Consider the following 24,794-nt stretch of genomic DNA (forward strand, 5'->3'; position numbering starts at 1 on the left):
GGGTGTAGTTTACTGAAATAAATAATTATTTTTGTTTAGTCCACTGTCATGCGCAATATGTTTCATATTTTATTTTCAATACCTCTTAAAGTGCTGTGTTACATCTAACAAGTGTGACTGTTGCAGTAGCTACTTTCACCATAAAAAAAATAAAAAAAATAAATAAAAGTCTAAAAATAAATGGCTGTTTCCAGGGCATGGTCTTCTGAGGCCACCAGATTATTATATAGCAGTTACAGTATAAAACGGATCAGTCTGTACACAGTTTGCCACAATTTTTACTCAGTCATTAGGGAAGAAAAGGTTTATTTATTTATGTATCAATAAGCCTTTTTAGCTAACAGCATGTTAAAAATCAAACGATAAATATTTGTATTTTATATGATTGATGATATGATGACTATGATTTTTTAATTGAAAAAATCTAAATAAATTATACATAAATAAGTTCTACTTTCTCCAGCAGAGAATCAACAATGGATTCGTAGCACTCAGAAAAATTTCAAGGTGCATCAGAATTACTTAATGATTTTAAATAAGACAAAATAAGCTTTAAAAATGAATTTAACAAATTATTTATCATAATTTATCCCCTCAACACCTTTTTCTTCTTTTACTTCCTTTACGTAACGTATACGTAGCAAGGTTTTTGTTGTTGCTGTTTGTTTGTTTGCTTGTTTTGTTTTTATACAAATACAAATAAAACAATCAATAGAACAGAAAAATAATAGATAGCCTATATGCTTGTGTTAAGAGGTCATAATTTGTAATAAATAAAAAGAAAATAAGTAGAAAGAAAAGAGAATGCTAGTGCTAAAGACTCTTTTCTTTTTAAATAAAACAAGTAGTTATAGAAATAGAAATAGAGGGTCAAATGAAGATGAAAGAGCTGTATTTTCAGCCGTTTCTTGAAAATGATTAATGACTCTGCTTGGATTGAGCTAGGTCATTCCACCAGGAGGGAACAGTTAATATAGAAGTCCATGATCACCCTACTGTACATAATACATATTTTAAAAAATTAATCTTACTGAGCTCAAACTTTTTGAACGCTAACGTTAGTGTATTTTCTTCAGTCAGAAAGATCCTAGAAGAAGAAGATCGTCACGAATAAGCATGCAAGTTGTTCGCATGCGCAGTAGCTGTTGTTCACCGTTAGATGTCGCCGTCTGTCGTGCATCATCTCGCGTCTGCTTCTGACACAGCGCGACTTTTTCCGGTTGGACTCTGAAGACGTGGCTCTGTTTCTTCAGTATTACGAGTTAGGATATATGCTACTGTTAAAACCCCGCATAAGTCACCACTCTGAGATTTTGAGCTGTAGAAACAGGTGGACGGGCAGAGTCCGTGACTGAGTCCACTGACGGATCCGCGTCTGAAAGGGAACAGAAATGGTAAGTTACAGTTGTTTTGTTTGTGTTTTTAGCAAGATAGAGCTAACAGCTAGCGCTATAGCTCATACCTCATACAGTCTAAAACTCCATTAATTCCTAGGGTCAATTACTACTATATAATGTCTGTCCCATCTGTTTTTAAAAAGACATCATAGAAGTAAAAAAAAAACATTGGAAGATGAGCTTTGGTATCTGAGACATATAAGCTAAACAGCTAAAGGTTAGCTAGCTAATTAGATGATCTTCATAATTAATTACAGTTTAAAGAAATAAAATTAACTAGTTTCAAGTGTCTAACTTATATGACAAAGCGTTGATTTAATAAATTACCATTTATTTTGTCTTTTTAAAATATTTTAGCTATAGATTGTTTATACAGGTAACTAATGTTAACAGGTCGTAGCTAACTGACTTTGACAATTCAGATGTAGACTTGAATATTAAAGACCTGATAATAAAACCTATACACACACACACACACATATCACACTGCTGTTCAAAAGTTTGGGATCAGTAAGATTTTTTATGTTTCTTAAAGAAGTCTCTTCTGCTCATCATGGCTGCATTTATTTGTCCAATCATCATGAAAACTTTAAAACAATAAAATAAAATACTGAGCCCAAACTTTTAAACCGTAGTGTATAAATATTTATATTCAGAATAAATACTGTTCTGAACATTTTATTCTCCAGAGAATCCTGAAAAAAGGACCCCCCCCCAAAAAAAAGAATATAATAATATTTTAAAAATATTTTAAAGTATATTAAAATAGGAAATCATTGCTTTAAATAAAATAATATTTTACAAAATTTATATATATATATATATATATACATATATATATATATATATATATATATATATATATATATATATATATATATATATATATATATACATGATGTATGTATGTATTTGTATATAATTTATTTAATTTTTTACCCAATTTTATAAAAATCATTAGGCATTAAAACAGCATGCATTTATGTGTAATATTATTTGTTTACCATTATTCATGCAAATGTTTTCTTTTTGTCTTTGTTTTATCCAATGTTTTATTGCTATTGCTGGATTTTCCTTAAATATTTCTGTTAAACTTAAATGTATTTTAATTTAATTTTTTTGTTTACTTTAACTTATTTCATTTCTTTTAATTGTCAAAACAGCATTTTCAACAACATTTTAAATCTTTTTATCTTCAAGTTCTTAAACGTTGATATTTCTATTTAATTTTATTTCAGCTTCATTTCAATAATAAAAAAAGCGGTTTTATTCGTTTTAGTTAACCGTAACAACACTAAGATATACTTTAATTTGAATCTATATTGACTCATTGAACTTAACCTACTGATCAGAAGTTTACGCCTCAACCTAAATGACCATTTGTATTAATTATTATTTTTACAATGTATGTTGATTGTCATTTCTGAAATAGATGTTGTGCTACAGTCTCATTTCTGAATGCCATCAACATCATAATCCAAAAGCCCAGTTATCTTTGTAATTGTGCTTAATGTGATTGTTTTTAACGTCAGTCAAATCTTTGCAGGTGCTCTTGGCAGCGGCAGTGTGCACTAAGGCAGGAAAAGCCATAGTGTCCCGACAGTTCGTAGAGATGACGCGAACTCGTGTCGAGGGTCTTCTAGCTGCCTTTCCCAAACTGATGAATACAGGAAAGCAGCACACTTTTGTGGAAACAGATAGTGTGCGCTATGTCTACCAGCCGCTGGAGAAACTCTACATGGTTCTGATCACTACGAAAAACAGCAACATTCTGGAGGACTTAGAGACGCTGAGGCTTTTCTCCCGAGTGGTAAACATACTTTTTAATTTATTGCACTTCTTGAATGTGTCTTGAATAAGTGATTGATTTGTGTGTTTTTTTTCAGATTCCTGAATATTGCAGAGTGCTGGAGGAAAGTGAGATCTCAGAGCACTGTTTTGATCTCATATTTGCATTTGATGAGATTGTAGCTCTGGGCTACCGGGAGAACGTTAACCTGGCCCAGATTCGCACTTTTACTGAGATGGACTCACATGAAGAGAAGGTCTTCAGGGCTGTCAGAGAGGTCAGATATTCCCTTCAGTTTAATGAAACATCCAGAGCTAAATTACTGTCTGCTTTCAATTTGTATTGAACTAACTCTAATTTTCTTGGTTTTTATCAATTTTCCACTTTAACAGACCCAAGAAAGAGAAGCAAATGCTGAGATGAAACGCAAGGCAAAAGAGCTGCAGCGAGCAAGACAAGATGCGGAACGTGCCGGAAAGAAATCGCCGGGCTTCGGAGGTTTCGGAAGTTCAGGAATGAGCAGCAACATATCAGCCACCATCATCACTGATACAATAGAGCCAGAGAAACCCAGAGTGGCTCCTGCTCCAGTCAGGTATGAGCTGTGACTGTGAACTATGACACATCTAGTGTAAATACATAAGCAAACAGAAGATAATCTGTCCTGTTCCTCTTGTAGGCCGAGTGGCTCCAGTAAAGCGCTGAAGCTGGGTGTCAAAGGGAAAGAGGTCGATAACTTTGTGGACAAACTTAAGTCAGAAGGAGAAAATATAATCGCATCCGGTGCAGGAAGGAAGGCATCAGAGGCATCTAAAGTCCTTCAGCCTCCAGTGAATATAGAGAGGTATTGCTGCCGTTTTATTTCAGTATCTGGCACATTCTACACCATATGCTGGTACCTACACTACCAAAGTTACCTACACTTCAAAAAATTGTGCTCAGTAAGGTGTTTTTTGTTTTGTTTGTTTTTTTTGAGAGAGAGAGAGAGGGAGAGAGTGAAAAGTGGCAGGAAAGATATTTCCAAAAAATAAATAAATGCAATTTTTTTTATTTAAATTTCTTTTTTTCTTTTTTCTTTTTTTATCACAGTTTCCAGAAAAATACTTTTTTTTTTTTTTTCAAACAAAATCTGACTTGTTGAAAATAAATAAATACAACTTTTTTCAGTGTTCATAAAATTAAGAAATATTTCTTGAGAACCAAATCATCATATTCAAATGATTTCTGAAGGATCATGTGACTCTAAAGAATAGAGTAATGGCTGCTAAAATTCAGCTTTGTATCACAGGAATAAATTACATTTTAATATATATTTGAATAGAAAACAGGTATTTTATTTATTTATTATATTTATTTAAAAAATTTCACAATATTACAGTTTTTACTGTTTTTTTTTTTTTTTTTTTTTTAATAAGCAGAAACTTTCAAAAATATAAAAAGAATCATATCGACCACACATTTTTGAACTTAGTGTTTTTTTCTTATTATAATGTTATTATTTTCCAATTATGCCAATTGTTATAGTTATATAATAGTTCAATAGTTCATGAGCTCTGTTTCTCAGCGTACATCTGAGGGTGGAGGAGAAGATCTCTCTGACCTGCGGTCGGGATGGTGGACTGCAGAACATGGAAGTTCTGGGCATGATCACTCTGAAAGTCTCCGATGAAAAAAATGGCCGCATTTCCATACTCATCAACAACAATGACAAGAAAGGAGCCCAACTACAGGTGTGTGTGTGTGTGTGTGTGTCTGCAACAGGTCTCAGCGTGTCAAGGTCTTCGCGTGTATTTTGAAGAGGAAGTTGATGACAGTGTGGTATTTTTAGAAAAGAACATTGCACTGGCCGTATTACTCAATATTGTATCGTTTATTCTTCAGACTCACCCTCATGTGGATAAAAAGCTGTTCACCACCGAGTCCCTGATCGCTCTGAAAAACCAGGAGAAGTCCTTCCCTCTCAACAGTGATTTGGGGGTGCTGAAATGGAGGTTACAGAGCACTGATGAGTCCCTCATTCCTTTAACAAGTGAGTCTTCTTTTGATTCAAGTGTTCATGAATTAAAGTTTTTGAGCTCAACACAAACATTTCAATCATGCACGTACCTTCTGTGCTCTCAGTTAACTGTTGGCCATCAGAAAGTGGAAGTGGCTGTGATGTCAACATTGAGTATGAGCTTCAGGACGAGGGGCTCGAACTCAACGATGTTGTCATTACTATCCCTCTGCCGTAAGTTCTTATTGAGATCATTATATATATATATATAATGTATGTATATATTGCATTTATTTAAACTGTATGTATAATAATTTTTAACTAGCAAAATACACAAACGTGTTCAAAATCCATATCCATAAACAACCTCTGTCTCTGTCATGCAGGTCAGGCGTAGGTGCTCCTGTAGTTGGTGATCTGGATGGGCAGTATAACCATGACAGCAGGAAAAACATCCTGGAATGGTCACTTCCTGTCATTGATGAGAAAAACAAGAGTGGCAGCCTGGAGTTCAGTATGGATGGCAAACCCAACGACTTCTTCCCAATCCATGTTTCTTTTGTCTCCAAGCGAAACTTTTGTGACATTCAGGCAAGTTCTACAGCTTTTCATACAACAGAACTGATCCCATGTGAGAAAGGAAATGACTTCATATTCATTGTTTCCACAGGTGGCCAAGGTGACATATGTAGAAGGAGGGAGTCCAGTCAGATTCTCCTCAGAGACGTCATTTGTTGTGGATAAGTATGAGATCCTGTAAATGTTTCCTGGCGGAAGATCGTTTTAAGCTGCCAGCCAGCTTATCGGATCAGCGAGCACGCTGTATGTCAACAGAAGGCTCAAACCATTCTCTGACATGGGCTGCAGTACTTCTGTGTTTCTGTTTGTCTTAAAGGAAAATAATCGGCCTTTTATAAACTGGACCTTCAGCTGCTCAAGCACTAAGTGCAGTCAGCTACACCTGCCAGAAAAGACGAAAGGAAGTAATAATAAAGCACTGCACCTGTAGACATCAAGGGAAGATCAGTGTCATCCTACAGCAGATGCATTATAAGCCCGTATGAACCCTCCAGACACTTCAAAGAGAGAGATTCAAATTCAAAACTTAATTGTTGCATGGGATTTGTATAGAATTGCAACCTAATTGATTTCTTTTCAGCATTGGTTCATTAGCAGTCTGGCTTTATTTCGAATCGTCGCTGGTTTTCTAATACGGAAACAGACCTAATATTGTCGTACCAAATGAATGTGTGGGTGATGAATAAATCAGCTGTGCTTGTGCAATAAGAACTGACTAAATCCAGACTCATACTTTTTCATCTCTTTAAAATGACACCTCTGCTGATTAGCTTTTAGGCCATATGAATATCATCGTCTACATCAACAAAGTACAAATGCTATTTGCCTTTTTGTTTTTTTCCCCCCTTTTAATTCAGTTTATATTTATATAATACTTTGTTTGAAGAACCTAAACAGAAAGATTTTTCATTCTTTGTTGTTTTCTAAGTCATTTTACACATAATCTGTTTAAATGAATCGTTTTATTCATTGCTGCGTAAATTTGGCTGAACAGGAAAATACATTCTCTCCGGCTTCCCAGATGTTGTTAAGAACTATTTTATTTCTTTTGTATTTCCATAATGTTAAACAAATAGATTTATCAGCGCACACTCAAAGATGATTACGGAACGCCAAGGGGAGGATGACGACATTCCATTCTGCTGTAAAATACTTATGAGTACCTTTAATCAACAATAAAGTCCAATTTAATTCAAGTGTATTTTCTGGGCTCTTTCTGTTTTAATAAATGGTTTTGCTTCGAGTTTTGAATACTCTAGCTGTATAGTACATATATTAGTGATGCAGGTTAGAGTTAGGGGATTGTTTAAAATCCCTAAGTCTATGTATTAAAGAAAACAGCATAAATCAGTGCCTCAAATCATGTGGCTTGTTGAGCAGTGGCATGTTTAAGCACCTGGAAATCCCTAGCAACATGTTAAAAACCTCTCGGGTGGTTGATTGTAGTTATTGTTTTGCTGTAAGAATGGCAAGTATTATCTGTAATGATAAATTCAATGCCCAGGCCTGGTTTGGGCTATGGCCTGGAGATTATTCAGGATTTTTACAGGAATGTGAGGAATCTCAGAGACAAGGCAATGGTATTTGGAGTTGATAATGCATTACGTGTGGTTGAGAGGAGGAGATTCCTGCCAATGAATCACTTCCACATTGATATGGGCACCTTGATCTCTAAGAGAGATGATGTGTAGCCTGATGGACATTTTCACAAAATAAACCATCTTGTCTCAGTTTAAGTCATTATAATCAGGGGTGCACTCTCTTTATTATAATGTGTGTGTGTGTGTGTGTGTGTGTACATGTCTATATGTAGAAATATTTAGGAAATGATCTATATACAGTATTGTTCAAAATAATAGCAGTACAATGTGACTAACCAGAATAATCAAGGTTTTTCGTATATTTTTTTATTGCTACGTGGCAAACAAGTTACCAGTAGGTTCAGTAGATTCTCAGAAAACAAATGAGACCCAGCATTCATGATATGCACGCTCTTAAGGCTGTGCAATTGGGCAATTAGTTGAATTAGTTGAAAGGGGTGTGTTCAAAAAAATAGCAGTGTGGCATTCAATCACTGAGGTCATCAATTTTGTGAAGAAACAGGTGTGAATCAGGTGGCCCCTATTTAAGGATGAAGCCAACACTTGTTGAACATGCATTTGAAAGCTGAGGAAAATGGGTCGTTCAAGACATTGTTCAGAAGAACAGCGTACTTTGATTAAAAAGTTGATTAGAGAGGGGAAAACCTATAAAGAGGTGCAAAAAATGATAGGCTGTTCAGCTAAAATGATCTCCAATGCCTTAAAATGGAGAGCAAAACCAGAGAGACGTGGAAGAAAATGGAAGACAACCATCAAAATGGATAGAAGAATAACCAGAATGGCAAAGGCTCAGCCAATGATCACCTCCAGGATGATCAAAGACAGTCTGGAGTTACCTGTAAGTACTGTGACAGTTAGAAGACGTCTGTGTGAAGCTAATCTATTTTCAAGAATCCCCCGCAAAGTCCCTCTGTAAAAAAAAAGGCATGTGCAGAAGAGGTTACAATTTGCCAAAGAACACATCAACTGGCCTAAAGAGAAATGGAGGAACATTTTGTGGACTGATGAGAGTAAAATTGTTCTTTTTGGGTCCAAGGGCCACAGGCAGTTTGTGAGACGACCCCCAAACTCTGAATTCAAGCCACAGTACACAGTGAAGCATGGAGGTGCAAGCATCATGATATGGGCATGTTTCTCCTACTATGGTGTTGGGCCTATTTATCGCATACCAGGGATCATGGATCAGTTTGCATATGTTAAAATACTTGAAGAGGTCATGTTGCCCTATGCTGAAGAGGACATGCCCTTGAAATGGTTGTTTCAACAAGACAATGACCCAAAACACACTAGTAAACGGGCAAAGTCTTGGTTCCAAACCAACAAAATTAATGTTATGGAGTGGCCAGCCCAATCTCCAGACCTTAATCCAATTGAGAACTTGTGGGGTGATCTCAAAAATGCTGTTTCTGAAGCAAAACCAAGAAATGTGAATGAATTGTGGAATGTTGTTAAAGAATCATGGAGTGGAATAACAGCTGAGAGGTGCCACAAGTTGGTTGACTCCATGCCACACAGATGTCAAGCAGTTTTAAAAAACTGTGGTCATACAACTAAATATTAGTTTAGTGATTCACAGGATTGCTAAATCCCAGAAAAAAAAAATGTTTATACAAAATAGTTTTGAGTTTGTACAGTCAAAGGTAGACACTGCTATTTTTTTGAACACACCCCTTTCAACTAATTGCCCAATTGCACAGCCTTAAGAGCGTGCATATCATGAATGCTGGGTCTTGTTTGTTTTCTGACAATCTACTGAACCTACTGGTAACTTGTTTGCCACGTAGCAATAAAAATATACTAAAAACCTTGATTATTCTGGTTAGTCACATTGTACTGCTATTATTTTGAACAAAACTGTAGATATATAGATCATTTCCTAAATATTTCTTTTTTGATTGCCTTTGCCATCGTTTAATCTTTAAATCTCAAAATGAAATTTTAAAACGTTGTTATTGTTAATTTAAACTAATAAAACTCATTAAAAGCCATTGTCAATCACTGAAATGTAGCTAAAATAAAAGTATTGGATGAAAAACTTGAACGAAAATTTTAAATGTCTTGCAGCAAAATGAAATGTTACTAAAATTAAAAGTACTGAATAATAAAAAAATTACTTAAAGTACTTGAATTAAAACAAACAAAAATAAAGCTAAATAGAAATAAATTATAAAAAATAAAAAGAATGTTTATAAATACAATAATAGTACATGAATAATAATAAAATAACTGGTTTTTGGCGCGTTAAACCTTTAGTTTGAATTGTTTGTTTTTTAGACAGAATGTTGCCTATTTATCAGTTAGTGGTCAAAAATTACAAAAACATTATATATATATGTGTGTGTGCGTGTGTGTGTGTGCGTGTGTGTGTGTGTGTGAATCCCTAGTGTAAGCTTAACTGTACTTTATCCCTTTCTTAATCATTGGGTCTTTGAATAACACTTGATACAGTCTTTTCTTGTTGACTCATAAATTTGTGTTGCTGAATATTTTACTAAATGTCAAAGTCACAGTCACTGAGCACAGCTGAAGGGTGTGAAGTGTGCCCCACATCTACAGAGATGATCTGTATGTGAAACACGATCAGTCTGGTTGAATCTGCCTCAGTGTTTGATCTTGCCTATAATCCACAAGGAAAGTTTTAGGGCTGGAGCTGAGAAAGCAAATTTAACATCTGATTTGTAGGTTTGATGAAGGGAATGAAGGGGTGTGGGCCGCACAAATAGGGACTTTATCTGACCTGACCTAATTTCCTGTCTGATCGCTCGCAATGAAGGAATAATGAGGTGAATTCTGGAGGGAGTGATGCATGGCCAGTGTTTGTAAGAGAGAGAGCGTCAGATGTAAACATGCAGTAGTTCTCAGTCATCGGTCGGTGACCATATGGTTCCTTGAGAGCAGGAGAGGGGGTGTATCCCGTTTTGGGGTTGAGGTAAAAGAGGAGGGGTGTTAATGACCGCTATCTCGGTCATAAAAGAAGGCGGGTCTTTCTTTCGGATGAATGAACAAACAGATAAGTACTGAGCCAAGCTTTGTTAAAGGGTCACATGAAAGAGTTTGAGGGGGCAGAGGGACCAGCATTGGCAAGGAACTTACATGGTCACAAGGGATTTTAGGACCAGTCTGAGATTCATTAAAAACATTTTAATTATTTACGAAGGATTAAGTTTTGGGAGTTAATAATTGGTGAGTTTGCTGGAGGTCAGTGGCATGTATTGCTCTGTCTCTCAGTATGAAATAGGACATTCGTTCAGGTCAGCTAATGAGGAATACAACAAATCCTGAACGTTCAGGATCCCAAGATACAGCAGCAAAGCGTCCACCATCTCTAATCTGATATGATGCTCAAGAAGGTCCGGTTTCAGGTTAGTTCTATTTTATTTCTGACACACAGCCACAAAACCTAACAGTGATGTCAGTAACTGGACATTTTGGGTTGCGTATGATTTCACACTTTTGGGTTTGTGTGTGATGTGACATGTTTTCTGTATTTGGTTTCTTAGATTTATGTCATCTTTAAATGTGTATGTATCTGGAGTTTCACACAGAATGGAGTGATTTCCAGTTCTGATGTATATATAAAAAGTAAATTTATATTTAAATGAATTGTATATTTTACTTTAGTATTAGTTAAATGTTACACTTCACCTTTTTTTGCAGTATCTGAACAGGCATCTATCTATCTATTGAAATCAGTGTATGTTTTTTTCTGCATGCCGAATATAAAAGAAAATCCAGAAGCTAGTTCACAGGTTAAGCGGCTGAAAAAATAATCCCATTCTTCCAGAGGCCATCGCTGGGACATTTTCCCGCAATAAAAGTGAGAGCAAGAGTTAAAATTCCTCCACACCTGTCATAGATCCTCCAGCTGCCCTGCTTTCCCCTTCTATGGTGACAAGCCTTTGAGCTGGACCTTTAACCTTTGAGACACACAGGCAGAAATGAGATGCATTCTGAGTGAGCATGAGGAATTTCCTTTAGAAGAAACAGAACAAACAGCAGTCTTGCTGGGCTAGGAGTTGAGTGCTTCTGCCATGGGTTTCTTTCACATGTACATGTTACATTAGGAAAGGGGGATGAGTAAATATCTGGCCAGCTCAGCTTTATTTTAAAGTTCAGGATAATAAAGTTGCTTTCTAGATTATTTGCATTGAGGCAACACTATGAATTTGAGATGAGAGTTGCTTACCTGGTCCATCTAGGGATGTTGTTTTAATGAGGTGTTTATCAGTCACTAGAGGGCACTGTTGCCTCATCATTCAAGTTTGTTTACACTGACACGGATTGCGAAAATTAAATTTTGAATTGTTCAAAAACCCAGGCGAATCCGTAGCATATTATTCCATTAGCCTTGACTGAAGTCTCAAGGGAAAATTGCCCGAACTGAGTCACACTGATAGTCCATAAGCATACGAATCTTTTAAAGATACTTTTCTGCCTTACAGTTGATCTCAAACGTATCAAACATATGCAAATAATCAAATAATTTGTATAAATATATTTTATCATATTATACTTGGTCTACAATTGCAACGAATTCAATTGAAATACATTTTGTACTGTCATATAGCCTATTATAACTATTTCTCACAATGCATTTATCTCAGTCATGATTATGATATTATGATTTACCAAAGAGCAGGTGTGTGTGTGTGTGTGTGTGTGTGGTGCCAGTAAGAGTCAGGACTGGCACTAGACTACAAACAGTGATAAAAGCCGGACTGACCTCAGGTCTCCAGAACTCTGGCACTTTCCCAAGAAACACTCAAAGAGAGGAACAGCATTGTGGATACCAGTTTCTTTTGTGGACCTTCTGCAGACAAGTGAGTTTTTTTAGCCTTTCCTGAAATGGACTTATTTTGCAGCAGGGGTCTCTGCAAGGTTGGTGAACAAGTGAGGCGTTCTTTGACTGAAAGAAGGAATGCCTTGTGTCAGACTAGGAGTGGTTGACAGAACAGGAAGGTAAGAAAGAGTGAGAGGGGGCGAGAGACAGTCACAGAGTTAGACGACTTTTGTCCTGTGCTGGGGAGGAGAATCTGCTTTGTGTCTGTGATGGTTGGGTTTGAGTGTGTGCCAGCAAGAACCTCACAGCATCTCGCGACCATCCTCAGGACTTTATCCATCTACATAATTTCATCTCCATGAGGAGCCATGTGTTTGCCATAAGAGGGTCTTGTTCCATAGGCTGCCAGAAAGTTTGTAAAGGTAAGGTCTCCTGTATGGCTGGTTTTGGCTTGGTAAATATTAGCAAAGGTGGCTGTGAAAATTTATCTGAATAATTAATCTTTTAATCTTCCATTCAAAAAATTCACTAAATTATAACCTATCATTGAAGTAAAACAATGGAAAGTGGCGGGGGAATCTTATTATAAAATAAATGTTTTTTTCTCTAGTTCACATTAGCCAAAATTATTATTGCAATTCGAAGTGTGTTACACACAGGTGAGTGGGCCTGTACAAACCACCTGTAGTAATACACTCTACTCTATGTGCACTAGACACTTTTCACACACACTGTTGTGTACATAATCCCACAAAAGACTCAATAACATGTTATTTACATGCTCATGCACTACTAATCATCTTGCACTGTTTCCCAGCCAGCTGCTTGACTTTCTCTTTGCACATGTGAAGCATTTTTGTACAGTTTGTATTATGTATAGGTCGTTATTTATATAGCATCATATTTATAGTCAAACTCTCTCAGTAGTTGTGTTTAGGTTTATACTGTTTTACTTAACCGTGGTCCTGTGAGGCACGACATTTCGTTCCACTGTATGTCCCCACGTTTAGCGGAATGACAACTAGTTCATAATAAAGTGATTTACTTTTCTTTTCTTTTTTTTTTTTTTTTTGTATATTTATTTATACGAATATTTTGTTTGTATTGCAATTTTGTAACTGGAATTTCAGGGGAAATTAGTATAATTGTCCTCAAAGTAAAGTCATAATGCAAACAAAATCTTAAAATAGGCTTTGTTTTATGTATATAATGAAATAACCTGGAAATGTTCTTGGCAAGATTTGTGAGATTCTGATCCAAAGATCTGGTCCAGTCAAATCAGCTATGTTACTTTTAGAAACCATAGCTGTTTAATCAGTTTTTGTGAAATTATGTTTTGCTTAGCAGATATGGCACAAAGTCCTGAAAGCTTCTCACTGCCAAATGCAGGCAACAGGAATGAGCTTTGTCCTTGTTTTTTTTTTTTATCAGTGCTAAAGACACAACATTAAGCAGCATTGTGAGAATCTCAGACTACAGCTATTGACCTCGGGAAATAAACGACAGAAATAGTGAGAAACAAGACAGTGACAAGGTCTGTGCCTCATCTTTCATTTACTCAGAGGAGGACAGATAGAAAGAGACCAGAGGCACCACACTCAAAGTACAACGTTAGTTGTTCTCTCTCCTCCTGATCTCCCACCATAAAGTAGAGCTGTCCATTGAGCTAGTAAAGAAACAGGCACGGGGGGAAGTGTGGGGCCTTTCCATGATCAATTCGGAGAAAATTGGAGAGTCTGTGGTGAGTGAAAAATGCTCCATTGGTTTTGGTTTTGATGATAAAGTCTCTATTGTCCAGGTCATCTATTTCTCAAAAAAAAAAAAAGAGAGAATGGGCTGAAATCACAGGCCCTGCCGATAACTGCGTGTTTCACTGGGGCATTTTAGAAGACTGTGATTGCTGGAATTAATTTGTTTGGAAGTAGAATACAGACACATTCATAACAAGTGTTTGCTAAGGGAAATATAACAATTGCTATTGGTCATTCTGCTCATTTAAAGGATAGCCCCCCCCCCCCCAAAAAAAAGAGTCTTCTGTCATCATTTACTCGACTTTGTGCTGTTTCAGACCTCTATGAGTTTCTTTCTTATGTTGAACATGAAAGAATATATTTTGAAGGATGGTGGTAACCATACAGTTGCTGGCAGCCATTGATGTCCATAGTAATTTTTTTCCATAAAATAAAAATCAATGGCTACCAGCAACTGTTTAGTTACAAACATTCTTCAAAATATCTCCTTTTTAGACCATTTCTTTAAAAATGTGAGACACAAGGTAGTGGATTCAAAAAACAGCAAGGTCTAGAGATGCAACTGCATGTGCTCTCCAAATCTTGCAGAACTACCTAATAACTACAGTAGCTACTTTGCAACAACTTCCTGGCATCATGGCAGTTCATTTTGAATGTTTCTCCTGAAAACGTAACAAGGATGTGCATGTGTGTGTGGCCTTACAGCAACAACTGCCCTTCACAAGACCAGTTTTCCAAGCTGATCTGGCTCTTCCTCTCTCTGTCTGAGATATCCTCCAGACACTTAAACAGTTTCAGAGCATCATTATTCACCGCTAACACTCCAGCACTCAGCAGCCCTGTGCCAAATTACATTTGGGATTTGAAAAGAGCTCTCAAAGAAAATGGATTTCTTATCAGACTGGCATGATGTCATGTCAGACTCTGAGTAAAAATGGCTCCAGCTGTGCTCAAAGCTTTGTAATTTGGGTAAGTGATGATGTCATCTCTTTTTCACACTGTCTACCTCATGCTTTTACACCAAAAGGGCAAAACAAGGACTTTCGGCTGGTATACACTATTCATGACTGAATCTGAACAGATTTTACCACAAGGCATCACACACTTGCTGAAGAAGATTACAGAGAAAAACTGGACTTCAAACACCTGAGGATCACACACCACCAGACTTAAGTTGCTCTGAACAAATTCTAAAAGAAACGTGAGTTTCCATGACACGCTTCACAAGCGAAAACACTATTACTGGACCCGAAATTGCATATTGTCTGAGCAAGTACTAGATTTCAATAAGAACTTACTGTGCTGCTGTTAAAAACACATTCCACATTGTATGAATGAAAGCCGGATGTACTACTTTTGCCATTTTTTCATTGTCGTGTGACATATGATTTCAGTTGCATCACTTCACTGCCCCATCAGTTCACAGTTCCTCTCCTGTATCCTTAAGGGATAGTAAAGTGTCCATCAGATGTGCACTTTGGAATCTCAGCAGAAGTAATAGCTCATCTGGGAACTTTTCATCTACTCTGTTATAAATGCTATGGATTCTGATATTTTTTTGCCCATTTGGATGCAGGGTATGTATTCTAAAATTGGCATAAAATATCAAACATGTCTGATGCTCTTCGACTTGACAGATTCATAGCCTGAAGCTAGAATCTGACTCTTTGCACATCATACACAACAGTATAGTCCGCAAAGTCTGTCAACTCTTGTCTGCCTAAAATCTGCAGACTAGCATTGACTTGTCCAGACTTTAAATTGGGGCTGAAATTTTAGCAAAAGTCATGTAGTGTATTCCAGCCTTTACTGAAATATTGTGACACAGTCTGAGACAAAAGAACGGTTGGAGGAAGGAGGTTGTTGACAATATTTCCATCACACCAAGAGATTTGCAGAGCAGTTTAGTTTACTCCGCATCCACCAGCCCTTCTTTTGTTACTCTCTGAAAAAAAAAAATGGAATACATACTGGAGACCAGTTTGGGTAATAGTCTCTATGCATACTTCCTGTGCAGCTCATCTGATGTCTGGAGGAGTGTGGATCGTCAGGAACTAGAGTTAGGAGGAGAGGGGTGAGTCTGGGACGCTTGCTTTGGCAGCAACTCATTGTATCACAACAGCTTTTAATAACACAGCGAAAGGAGGTGTTGACATCATTCTCCTTCTGCCTTGAGGCTCTGAGACCCTGCGTGTGAGCCACTTTCTGCCGCTCTCCAGCTGAGGTGAAACTCTTGGCTTTGAGCAGCTCACATTTTTGGATGGAGATTAAAGTGATGATCTGAGGAGTTTTGCCAAGGCGTTGAGGGTCGCACACTGGCACAGAGGTCATTGCCAATGCCTGGTGCACCTGAGCGAAGTCTGACCTCATGTTGTAGTCATGTGAATCTCTTTCTAATCCAAGATTATAAAAAATTAAATAAAAATAGAAGCACAAAACTAAGCTTTTCAACTGGATTTGGTGGCATCAAGCTTTTGTACCAAGCATTGGAGATTTGGAAGAACTGGCTAAGGCTTTGGAGCGTCCGTTCAGAGGATAAAAGCATGTGTATCGATCCCATGAGGTGCTGGTTTCATCCCTCAAGTTCAAAATCAACATCTGTGCGAAGGTAAAGCAATTCTTTGAGCATGAAAATATAGAATTGAGTCCTGAATCTGACCCCATGACTTGACACATTAAACAGGGCTTTTTCTGCATGCTTTATGGTCTGTGTGTGGGTGCTTGTGTCTCTGAATTTGGAGTTCGGGTCCTGTGGTCCTCAGTAGAAGAGAGCCAGGCCCCTTCGCCACTCCTCTGCAGGGATTAAACACGGTGAAAAGAGTTCTTTGTGCCGGCTGCACTGGAATGCCCGTTGAGCCCAGTGTATTTAGGAAACAAACAGTCAAAGTCAACGGAACATTTGAGCAAGTGCCTGTTGGAATATTGTGTTCACTCGAGCCCCTGCCTTGTGCAGCCCCCTCAAATGGAGCACCAGAGAAAGAGTGACGCACAATAGTAGCCTTCAAGCCAGGAAATTATTAGTCTGATGATGCGCTATTTGCGCCTGAAAGTCAGCGTTCACACAAAAACACACTCTTCAACCTATGGAAGCCTAAATATTTATGTTTATGTGTCAGAATGACTGTATTATATTTTTTACATAGAGTAATGTGGCTTTCAGTCTTGCAATTGTGACTTTAGTACTTAGTACTGAGATTTTATTTCCCATCATTTTAACTAGATTTCACATTGTGTCTTTATCTTGCAACTATTTCTCTTAATTTTGTCTTCATATCTCACAATGCGACTTTACTGTGGCTTTCAACCCTGCAATTTTGACTTTGTTACTCGCCACAGAGACTGTATTAATTATATTTTGACTTAATATCTCACAGTCGGGACTGGTTTATTCTGATAGATGGTTTCTTCAGCTTAGAGTAGACCACCTTAAGTGGTCAAGATGTTTATTTTGAAAATGTCAATGGTCAACCTGTTAACAACTAGCTAAAGACAATCTTGGACTGGCTAGAAAACAACTGAATGTTTCTCCAGTGGAGGCTTGTATAACCCCCTCCTCTGGCTGGTTGTCAACAATAGACTCTTTCTTGGCCTTGGATTCTTATCTCAGGGTTATATATTTCACTGACATTGACATGAGCATGTACACAAGAGCCTTTGATGTTGTTCTGGTGGCCTTTGCCCATGTGTCTTCACTGTGCAGGTGGTCTGCTGGTTATTAGCTTGTAACCTTAACACAATGAGTGATGGAGAAAGCAGCATACCAGAGATTTTGCACAGCACTTAAAAACATCCCACAATGTTAAGTAAGTGTTTTAGCAAGATTAGCTTTGATGCTAAAAGCAAAGTTCTGATAAGCATTTTATTATGTCCATAGCCAGTAAACATGGGATAGGATATGATCCGTAAATAGCAATGTTCATCATTTTGCGTTTTTATTCAGTTGCCTTGTTAAGACCTCTTGAAAATCAATGTTACATAATTGCACTTGGTAGTTGAATTTCTACCCAATGATTGCTATTTCAAGTCACGTTCAGGAGCCCAGTTCATTTTCACATTCCTCTACTTTGCAAAATTTTTGTGGCCTGGTCTAAAAATGGAAGAAGCTATTTAGTCAGCCACATCCATGTGTTTGTCTGTGGCCATAATCATACACTCACAGAAATGGCAGTATTTTATCATCTGCCCCTCAATTTCCAGTCTAGATATGAGTGCACGGACCAATCTTCAATGTGTATTGTTTTCTTCAATAACATCCTCTGAAGTTTGGGCATCTTTGGCTATGAAGAGGTCTTAGGCATTGTGATCACATATGTAAGCAAACGGTTGAACAGGAAGTCAGGGTGGGACATAGAGCAGCTCCTCCCCTTTTTAAAATAACCAATAAGTGAGAATGTTTATATCTGCAAATTCTGTCATTCTTTTGGATCAAACTACTGTAGCTTATAAATAACCTTTAAGGTATGAAATTTATTATACTTTTTGTGCATGAAGAAAACTAAACTAATGATAATAAAATTGTTGAATAAAGTCAAAAAAAAAGGTCTTGGATTTCAGCTCTTGGCCAGAAAGCTCTCGTATTTCTCCAAAAGTATCTTAAATTGTGTTCTGAATATGAACAAAGATCTAACTGGTTTGGAACGACATGTGATGTGATGTGATGTGATATATGATATGATATGATATGATATGATATGATATGATATGATATGATAAATCATAAATTTATAGTAGATAAATTCTCTATATAAATCAAATTTAGTAAAATCATGCAATTTTGCTTCTTAAATAAGTGAATATTGTTTTAATATTTTTGTGTGTGCATATTAATATAATTGATCATTTAAATAATATTAATATATTTATACAATATTAATAATGTATATTTATATATAATTAAATTATAAAAATATTATTATTATTATTTACTTATATATTTATATTTATATCATTTTATTTATTTTATTATGTTGCAATCATTATTCTTTTCTCCATCTGTCCATTCCCTGATATCAGAACATACCTGATTTTGAGAAGTACAGTTTAAAAGCAGTGCTTCTCCAGCAGGTGGAGGTCTCGGAGCAGGCAGATTGCAGAAGATAACACACTATTGAAGAAGCTCATTATCTCTCTCTCTCTCTCTCTCTCTCTCTCTCTCTCTCTCTCTCTCTCTCTCTCTCTCTCTCTCTCTCTCTCTCTCTCTCTCTCTCTCTCTCTCTCTCTCCATCTCTGTCCCTGTACTTTCAAGCTCAGCTGAAATTCCACCAATGAATAATCCACTGCGCCTCAAGGCAGGAACTAGAAAGCTGTTATTACACTTCAACAGTTAGGACTCACTTCGAGCGTCTTGTACCACATCTCTTCATTCTTTTATAAACCAATTACAAATTTCTTCTCCTTCAGCATTTCTTCAGCATGCACAATACTATCTTGAAGGAAAATCCTTTAAATGGTCCTTGGTGATATGTATGAGAGAGTAAATGTGGTGGAGCATCTAAATTCCAGAAACCACCATCATGTTTCTCCATTCAGACCTGTATCAACCATAAACCCATGGCCTCCTTCCAGCCCACAGTGCTGTCATTTTGAAGAGCTGAATACTGTGTCATCCATCTTTCAGAACGATCCAATATCTCTTCTCTAAACTTGACACTTAACCTTTATGAATGCAAGCATCAGGGCCTGAAAGTTTGAAAAAACATTTCAACTGAAGAAGAAATATCAGTGTCTTTATCTTGTTTACCAAGAAAAACTTCAAGACATTCTTTAAAATAGATAAATTATAAAAAAAAACTTACCTACTATATTTTGAACTGTTCATTTTTATTTCCCTATTGATATTTTTTTTTATTGTTTTATGTGGCTTAACCTTATTAAATCTGATGAGAATATATAATAATGATAATTGAGGCTGAAACTATGATATGACATGACATGATATGATATGATATGACATGACAACAAAATAACTTATTTGAATTATTATACATTTAGTTAATTTGTTTTGTTTTTTACCCCATTTGAAATTTATTTGATTTGTTTTTAGCATAAATCTCAATAAACTTGATGATGATGGCGATGATTATGATAATAAAAATTAGGAACTATATAATATTCAAGATTATTCAAGATATATTCGATGCATAAAAAAAGTCTTATGGAATTTTTTTTCTTAAGTAAACAGATTTTTAGGAATGTTTTGTCTCTTCACTTAATTGTATGTGAGATACAGTTTGTATTCACTGAGCAATGAACCAGACCTACATGCCTTCACTCGACCACATCTCTTCGTCTTTTTCCATTGCACTCTTCAGGCAGGGTGCACAGAGAGCATCTCTCCCATTTGAGCACACCGAAGAGAGCCGATAACAGCTTTTATGGTGCATGCTGGAAAAATGTGCTGTTCTTCACCGATTGTTCCTCACATGGGTATGATATGTGTGAGCGTGTTTAATTTGGAACAGAATCAAACTCTGTATAAAGACTAGCAGGGAAATGAGACTCATTGCCCCTTATATAATGCAAATCATCTTTGATGAGCTAAGATGCATGTGGAAATAACAGAGTTTTAGTCTGTGACCCAATCTCAGTCCGTCAGATATTTTGTCTGTCTGCCTCTCAGTCCGTTTTTGTATATTTCCCAGATGACCTACAGTAAATATACTATCTATTATTACTCTCTTGTGTTTGCTTCAGTATCTTAAACTTCCTCTCTTCACTGTGATTCTTTTCTCTTTTATGGAGATCAACCTTTTTATTGACCACAGGGCACTAACATCTGTTATCAGGGCTGTAGCCGACAGGCAGGAATGTGGGATTTAGCTGAAAGCAGCATGTACAGGCAGGTCCGTGCTGTTTTGAATAGGAACGTGTATCTTCTAAATGAAGATGTAGAGGGACTAGAGAGGCGGAACATTGCCCAGTTACATTTCCTAAGACACCAGGGACTTTGATGTAGCAGTACGCTCAGAAATGGAGGTGCTGTGTTTGTTGGACAACTGAAATAAGGTAAATGTGTATAATTTAGTTCCTTTTTCACATTTTAAACAAAAAGCTGGTTATTTCTTATCTTTTTTTTTTTTTTTTTTTTTTTTTTTTTTTTTTTGATGGATATGCTCTCTATGCTGGTTGATACATTTTTAAAACCTTATCACAATTTTATGTGTAAGCAATTAACTTTGTAGATGCAGTTTTTGAATTATACAGGGGTCATTTTTGTTCAGGTTTCAAGTATTTAAAGGTTGGATTTGTGTAAAATTTGATTCAGTGAGTGCCAACCTTCTTCTCCAATCCCATAAAAAGGTGCTATCATTGAATCTCACAGAGTAATTAAAATAATTACCTCCGATTATGCTCTGTTACAATACAGAAATAAAAGCCCTTAAAGAGGTTTTCACTGTGATTCGACTTGTATACACTGTGCTGGTTGAACTCTTAGACAGCATGTTGAGTAAGAGCACAGGAATGTTGGGGCAGGAAGGTCTGCCTGTGTCTGTGTGTGTATGTGTCAGGTCTCAGAGGAAAAGTTAGCTTGCGGCCGCTAAGAGTCAGTGTGAGTTGGGTCAACGGGGTAAATCAGCATTATCTGTTTGCAAATGCCATTTGTGTGAGTGCAGGCTTCATCAGGGCAGTGAGTCAGCTGAGGATGCAGACGGGGAATGCCAGAGGCTGCATTTCTCCCACTATCTGTAGACACTTGACTGGCCTAGCAGTCGTCAACACTAGACAAGACACCAGTCAGAGAGAATATATAGACATATGCAAGTTTGTACCTTTTCCCTACAAATGGATAGTTCTGCCACAAAACACAAAATTAAAAGCGTCATCATTTACTCACCCTCAGATCTGTTCTAACCTGCTTGATCATGCCATGTAACACAAATACAATTCTATTGCAGAATGTTCGCACTTTTATAAGAATTGACTAACAAAACTGAGTAAAACGATATTGGTGGATATTATAAACGAGATTAATTGGATAAGATTTGTGAGGTTGTTTCAACACTGTTTTTGCCTTTGGCAGGATCCTCATGTCCCGGAGCGAGTAAGTGAAAACACGCTGGTCATGGATAGTTTGAACCAAAACTTTACCATTGGACATCAGTCTCATCAAGTGCTCCAGGTGAGATCAAACTTTAATTATCACATGTGACAACATTTTATGTAAATATATATATATTTTTTAGTTATTTATTAAGATGTATTAATTTATTCAGCAAAGATGCATTACATTGATCAAAAGTGACAATAAAGACATATATAATTTTTAGAATATTTTATAACAATATACACTACCATTCAAACGTTTGCAGTCAGCAGTCAGTTTGCAGCTGTATTTATTTTTATTTATTTTTTTATTTTTTTTAAGAAATTAATACTTTTATTCAACAAGGATGTGTTAAATAGATAAAAAAGTGATACTGAAGACCAACGCCATCTCATGACCAATTTGTACGTATTTTACAAAGGCTGTAAAGACTCTGATATTGTTAGAAAATATTATATTTCAAATAAATGCTGTTCTTTTTAACTTTATATTCTTAAAAAAATCCTGAAAAAAAGTATCACAACCCCCCCCCCCCTCTCTCTCTCTCTCTCTCTCTCTCTCTATATATATACATATATTAGCAAGAACAATTGTTTTAAACATTGATAATAAATCTGCATATTAAAATGATTTCAGTTGGATGACACTAAAGACTAGAGTAATAGCTGATTAAGTCATCTTTGCATTATAGAAATAAATTGTATTTTAAAGCATATTAAAATAGAAAACCATTATTTTTAATTGCAATAACATTTTATATATTACTGTTTTTATGAATTTTTGCACAAATAAATGAAGCCTTGATGAGCATGAGAGACCTCTTTTAAACTTTACAATTCTTACTGATCCCAAGCTTTAAATGACAGTATAGTATGATCATATTATTTCTTGTTTTCTATTCATAGTTTTTATTTCATGAGCAAAAAAAAGAGAAGCTCACAGAGGTAGAAAGGTATTTTCTCCTCCCCCCAATTATTATTATTTTTATTATTTTTACAGTTTGCATGTACAGTAAGTAAGTAAATCCAGTTCTGATAGCAACACCTCTGTTCAGCACAGCTTCTTGAAGGGAGCTTTTGTCTGGCCATCAGGAGTGTTTGTGATACGAGGTGACAGGCAAAGTGTGAAGCACACCCTTGGGGACATCATTACCATCATCATCACCTTCTGCTTCAACATGGCTGCCACATCTATGTAGTTGTAGATAATCTATGGCAAATGTGTTGATGGTTCTTCATAAAACACAATGATCTGCTCTCACTCACATCCTGTGCTTTAACCCATTACACTAATTGCCTTCTGCTAATCTCGTTTAAGCAGTCGGGTTTATCCTAAACCCAGCCGTATACTACAGCCCTGAGGTGATAATATGTAGATGTTTGGGAAGGTGGCTGAACAGCAATTAGGCAGCTGTACGGTTGAAAATAATATTCCTATATTGCAATAAGCCGGAGCAAAATGAAATTCTGTACACATTTAGCAAAATAAGTTGATGGATTCAGCTAATTTCTAGTTGAAAAATGATGTCATTGCGTGATAGCAGAATTACATCGTACAATCTTCCCCTCCCAGACATCACCATTTCACATTGTTGCCATGACGACCTCCTCCATGCTGAGCCTTTAAGTTTCCACGGAGGTCTACTCTCAAGACGTGACCGAAGGCACTTCTCTCACTACGGTTGAAGAGAATAGTAAAACCGCCTTCTGAGAGCTCAGATTGAATCACTACATTGGAACTTCTTGTTATGAAATATTAAATAATTGTGGACAATTTTAGCTGATGTATGAGTTGATTCACTATATTTATGGTTAGCATTGCAGCAGCACAATGGCTTTTGCTTCTTAGATCAGACACAGACATTTAAAGCAATGTTTCTCAACCTTTTTGTTGACAATATTCTAAGACTTAGTAATATTCTATGAATCTTCTAGCTGGTCGTGTTTTATTTATAATATATATATATATATATATATATATATATATATATATATATACTTTTTTATCAGAATTTTAACCTAATAAAATATTCTAGAGTTTAGAATATATTAAAATGTACTGTATATTTATATAAAAAAATCCCCCTTAAGCTTTACCATTGTTTTAAATTAATTATAATTTTTATTTTTTATTATTTTAATGTTTGTTTTGTCATTCCAAATCTGTATGACTTTCGTTCATGCTGATCTGTCCCATACAGTGAAAATGGATGGGGACCAGAGAAAGCACATCCTCTGAAGCCATATATTAGCCTTGTGCCACTTAAATTAAAATTAATATTCAATGAAATTTCATGGAAAAGAGCAGCACTGACATTCTTATAAATAACTCCATTTGTGTTCCATACAATAAAGAAATGCTGTGTCCAAAAATGCCTATTTCTCCATATAACATGCAAGAGTAGTATACCCGAATAAATGGTATTAGAAAAACAGTAAGTGTAAGTCACCAAACACTGTAAAAACATGTAAGGATGGGAATATGATGACTTTTTTTCATGTTTGAGTGAATATATGCTTCTTTTTTTTTTTTAGAGCACTCCACTGGATTTGATTGAGACTGGGAAAGCCCTGAAGGTCCAAGCAGAGCGCCCCCACTTGGTTAGTCTGGGAAGTGGCCGTCTCAGTACAGCCATCACCCTCTTACCCCTGCCTGAAGGTAAGATTATTTTTAAACATATGCTTCTGGTGACTTTTTCAAAAAGTTCGCAGTGATCTTAGATGCATTTGATCTTAGAGAAAAGTGGAACATTCTCAAAATATGAACCAATCCTGTTATTGTATGGGAAGAAACACTCACCTTTATATAAAACCAATATAGACAGATGGCCAAATCCCTGCGTCACCTCTCTGTTGTG

General features: G+C 36.3%; 2 protein-coding genes across 7 annotated transcripts in view; both read left to right on the forward strand.

Annotated features, from left to right (window-relative positions):
• Positions 1-1,193: 1,193 nt before the first annotated feature.
• On the forward strand, positions 1,194-6,957 carry LOC128029421 (coatomer subunit delta-like). The gene is made up of 10 exons (XM_052617205.1): positions 1,194-1,394; positions 2,944-3,207; positions 3,284-3,463; positions 3,579-3,781; positions 3,866-4,030; positions 4,751-4,916; positions 5,068-5,215; positions 5,308-5,416; positions 5,569-5,773; positions 5,853-6,957. Exons 1-10 carry the CDS (start codon positions 1,392-1,394, stop codon positions 5,940-5,942), a joined length of 1,533 nt encoding a protein of 510 aa, XP_052473165.1. The 5' UTR covers positions 1,194-1,391; the 3' UTR covers positions 5,943-6,957.
• A 3,445-nt stretch (positions 6,958-10,402) lies between these two features.
• LOC128029306 (pleckstrin homology-like domain family B member 1) overlaps positions 10,403-24,794 on the forward strand; it is a 67,732-nt gene continuing 53,340 nt past the window's right edge. For 2 of the 6 annotated variants that reach the window (XM_052617009.1, XM_052617010.1), the window contains exons 1-3: positions 10,419-10,724; positions 21,914-22,012; positions 24,472-24,595. In XM_052617009.1, the coding sequence (XP_052472969.1) occupies positions 10,698-10,724; positions 21,914-22,012; positions 24,472-24,595 (250 nt within the window). In that variant the 5' untranslated portion in view covers positions 10,419-10,697. Of the gene's footprint in view, positions 10,725-10,798; positions 12,565-21,913; positions 22,013-24,471; positions 24,596-24,794 lie in introns of those variants that run through there. The other 4 variants (XM_052617014.1, XM_052617008.1, XM_052617013.1 and 1 more) reach the window with 4 other exon arrangements.

The sequence above is a fragment of the Carassius gibelio genome, chromosome A15, assembly GCF_023724105.1.
Source record: "Carassius gibelio isolate Cgi1373 ecotype wild population from Czech Republic chromosome A15, carGib1.2-hapl.c, whole genome shotgun sequence".
In the NCBI taxonomy this organism is placed as follows: domain Eukaryota; kingdom Metazoa; phylum Chordata; class Actinopteri; order Cypriniformes; family Cyprinidae; genus Carassius; species Carassius gibelio.

What these genes read in the sequence shown, in the direction of transcription:
- LOC128029421 (XM_052617205.1), top strand. An exon ending in GTGGCTCCTGCTCCAGTCAG is followed by an intron (nt 3,782 to 3,865) that starts GTATGAGCTGTG and finishes TTCCTCTTGTAG; the next exon opens with GCCGAGTGGCTCCAGTAAAG. An exon ending in CCTCCAGTGAATATAGAGAG is followed by an intron (nt 4,031 to 4,750) that starts GTATTGCTGCCG and finishes TCTGTTTCTCAG; the next exon opens with CGTACATCTGAGGGTGGAGG.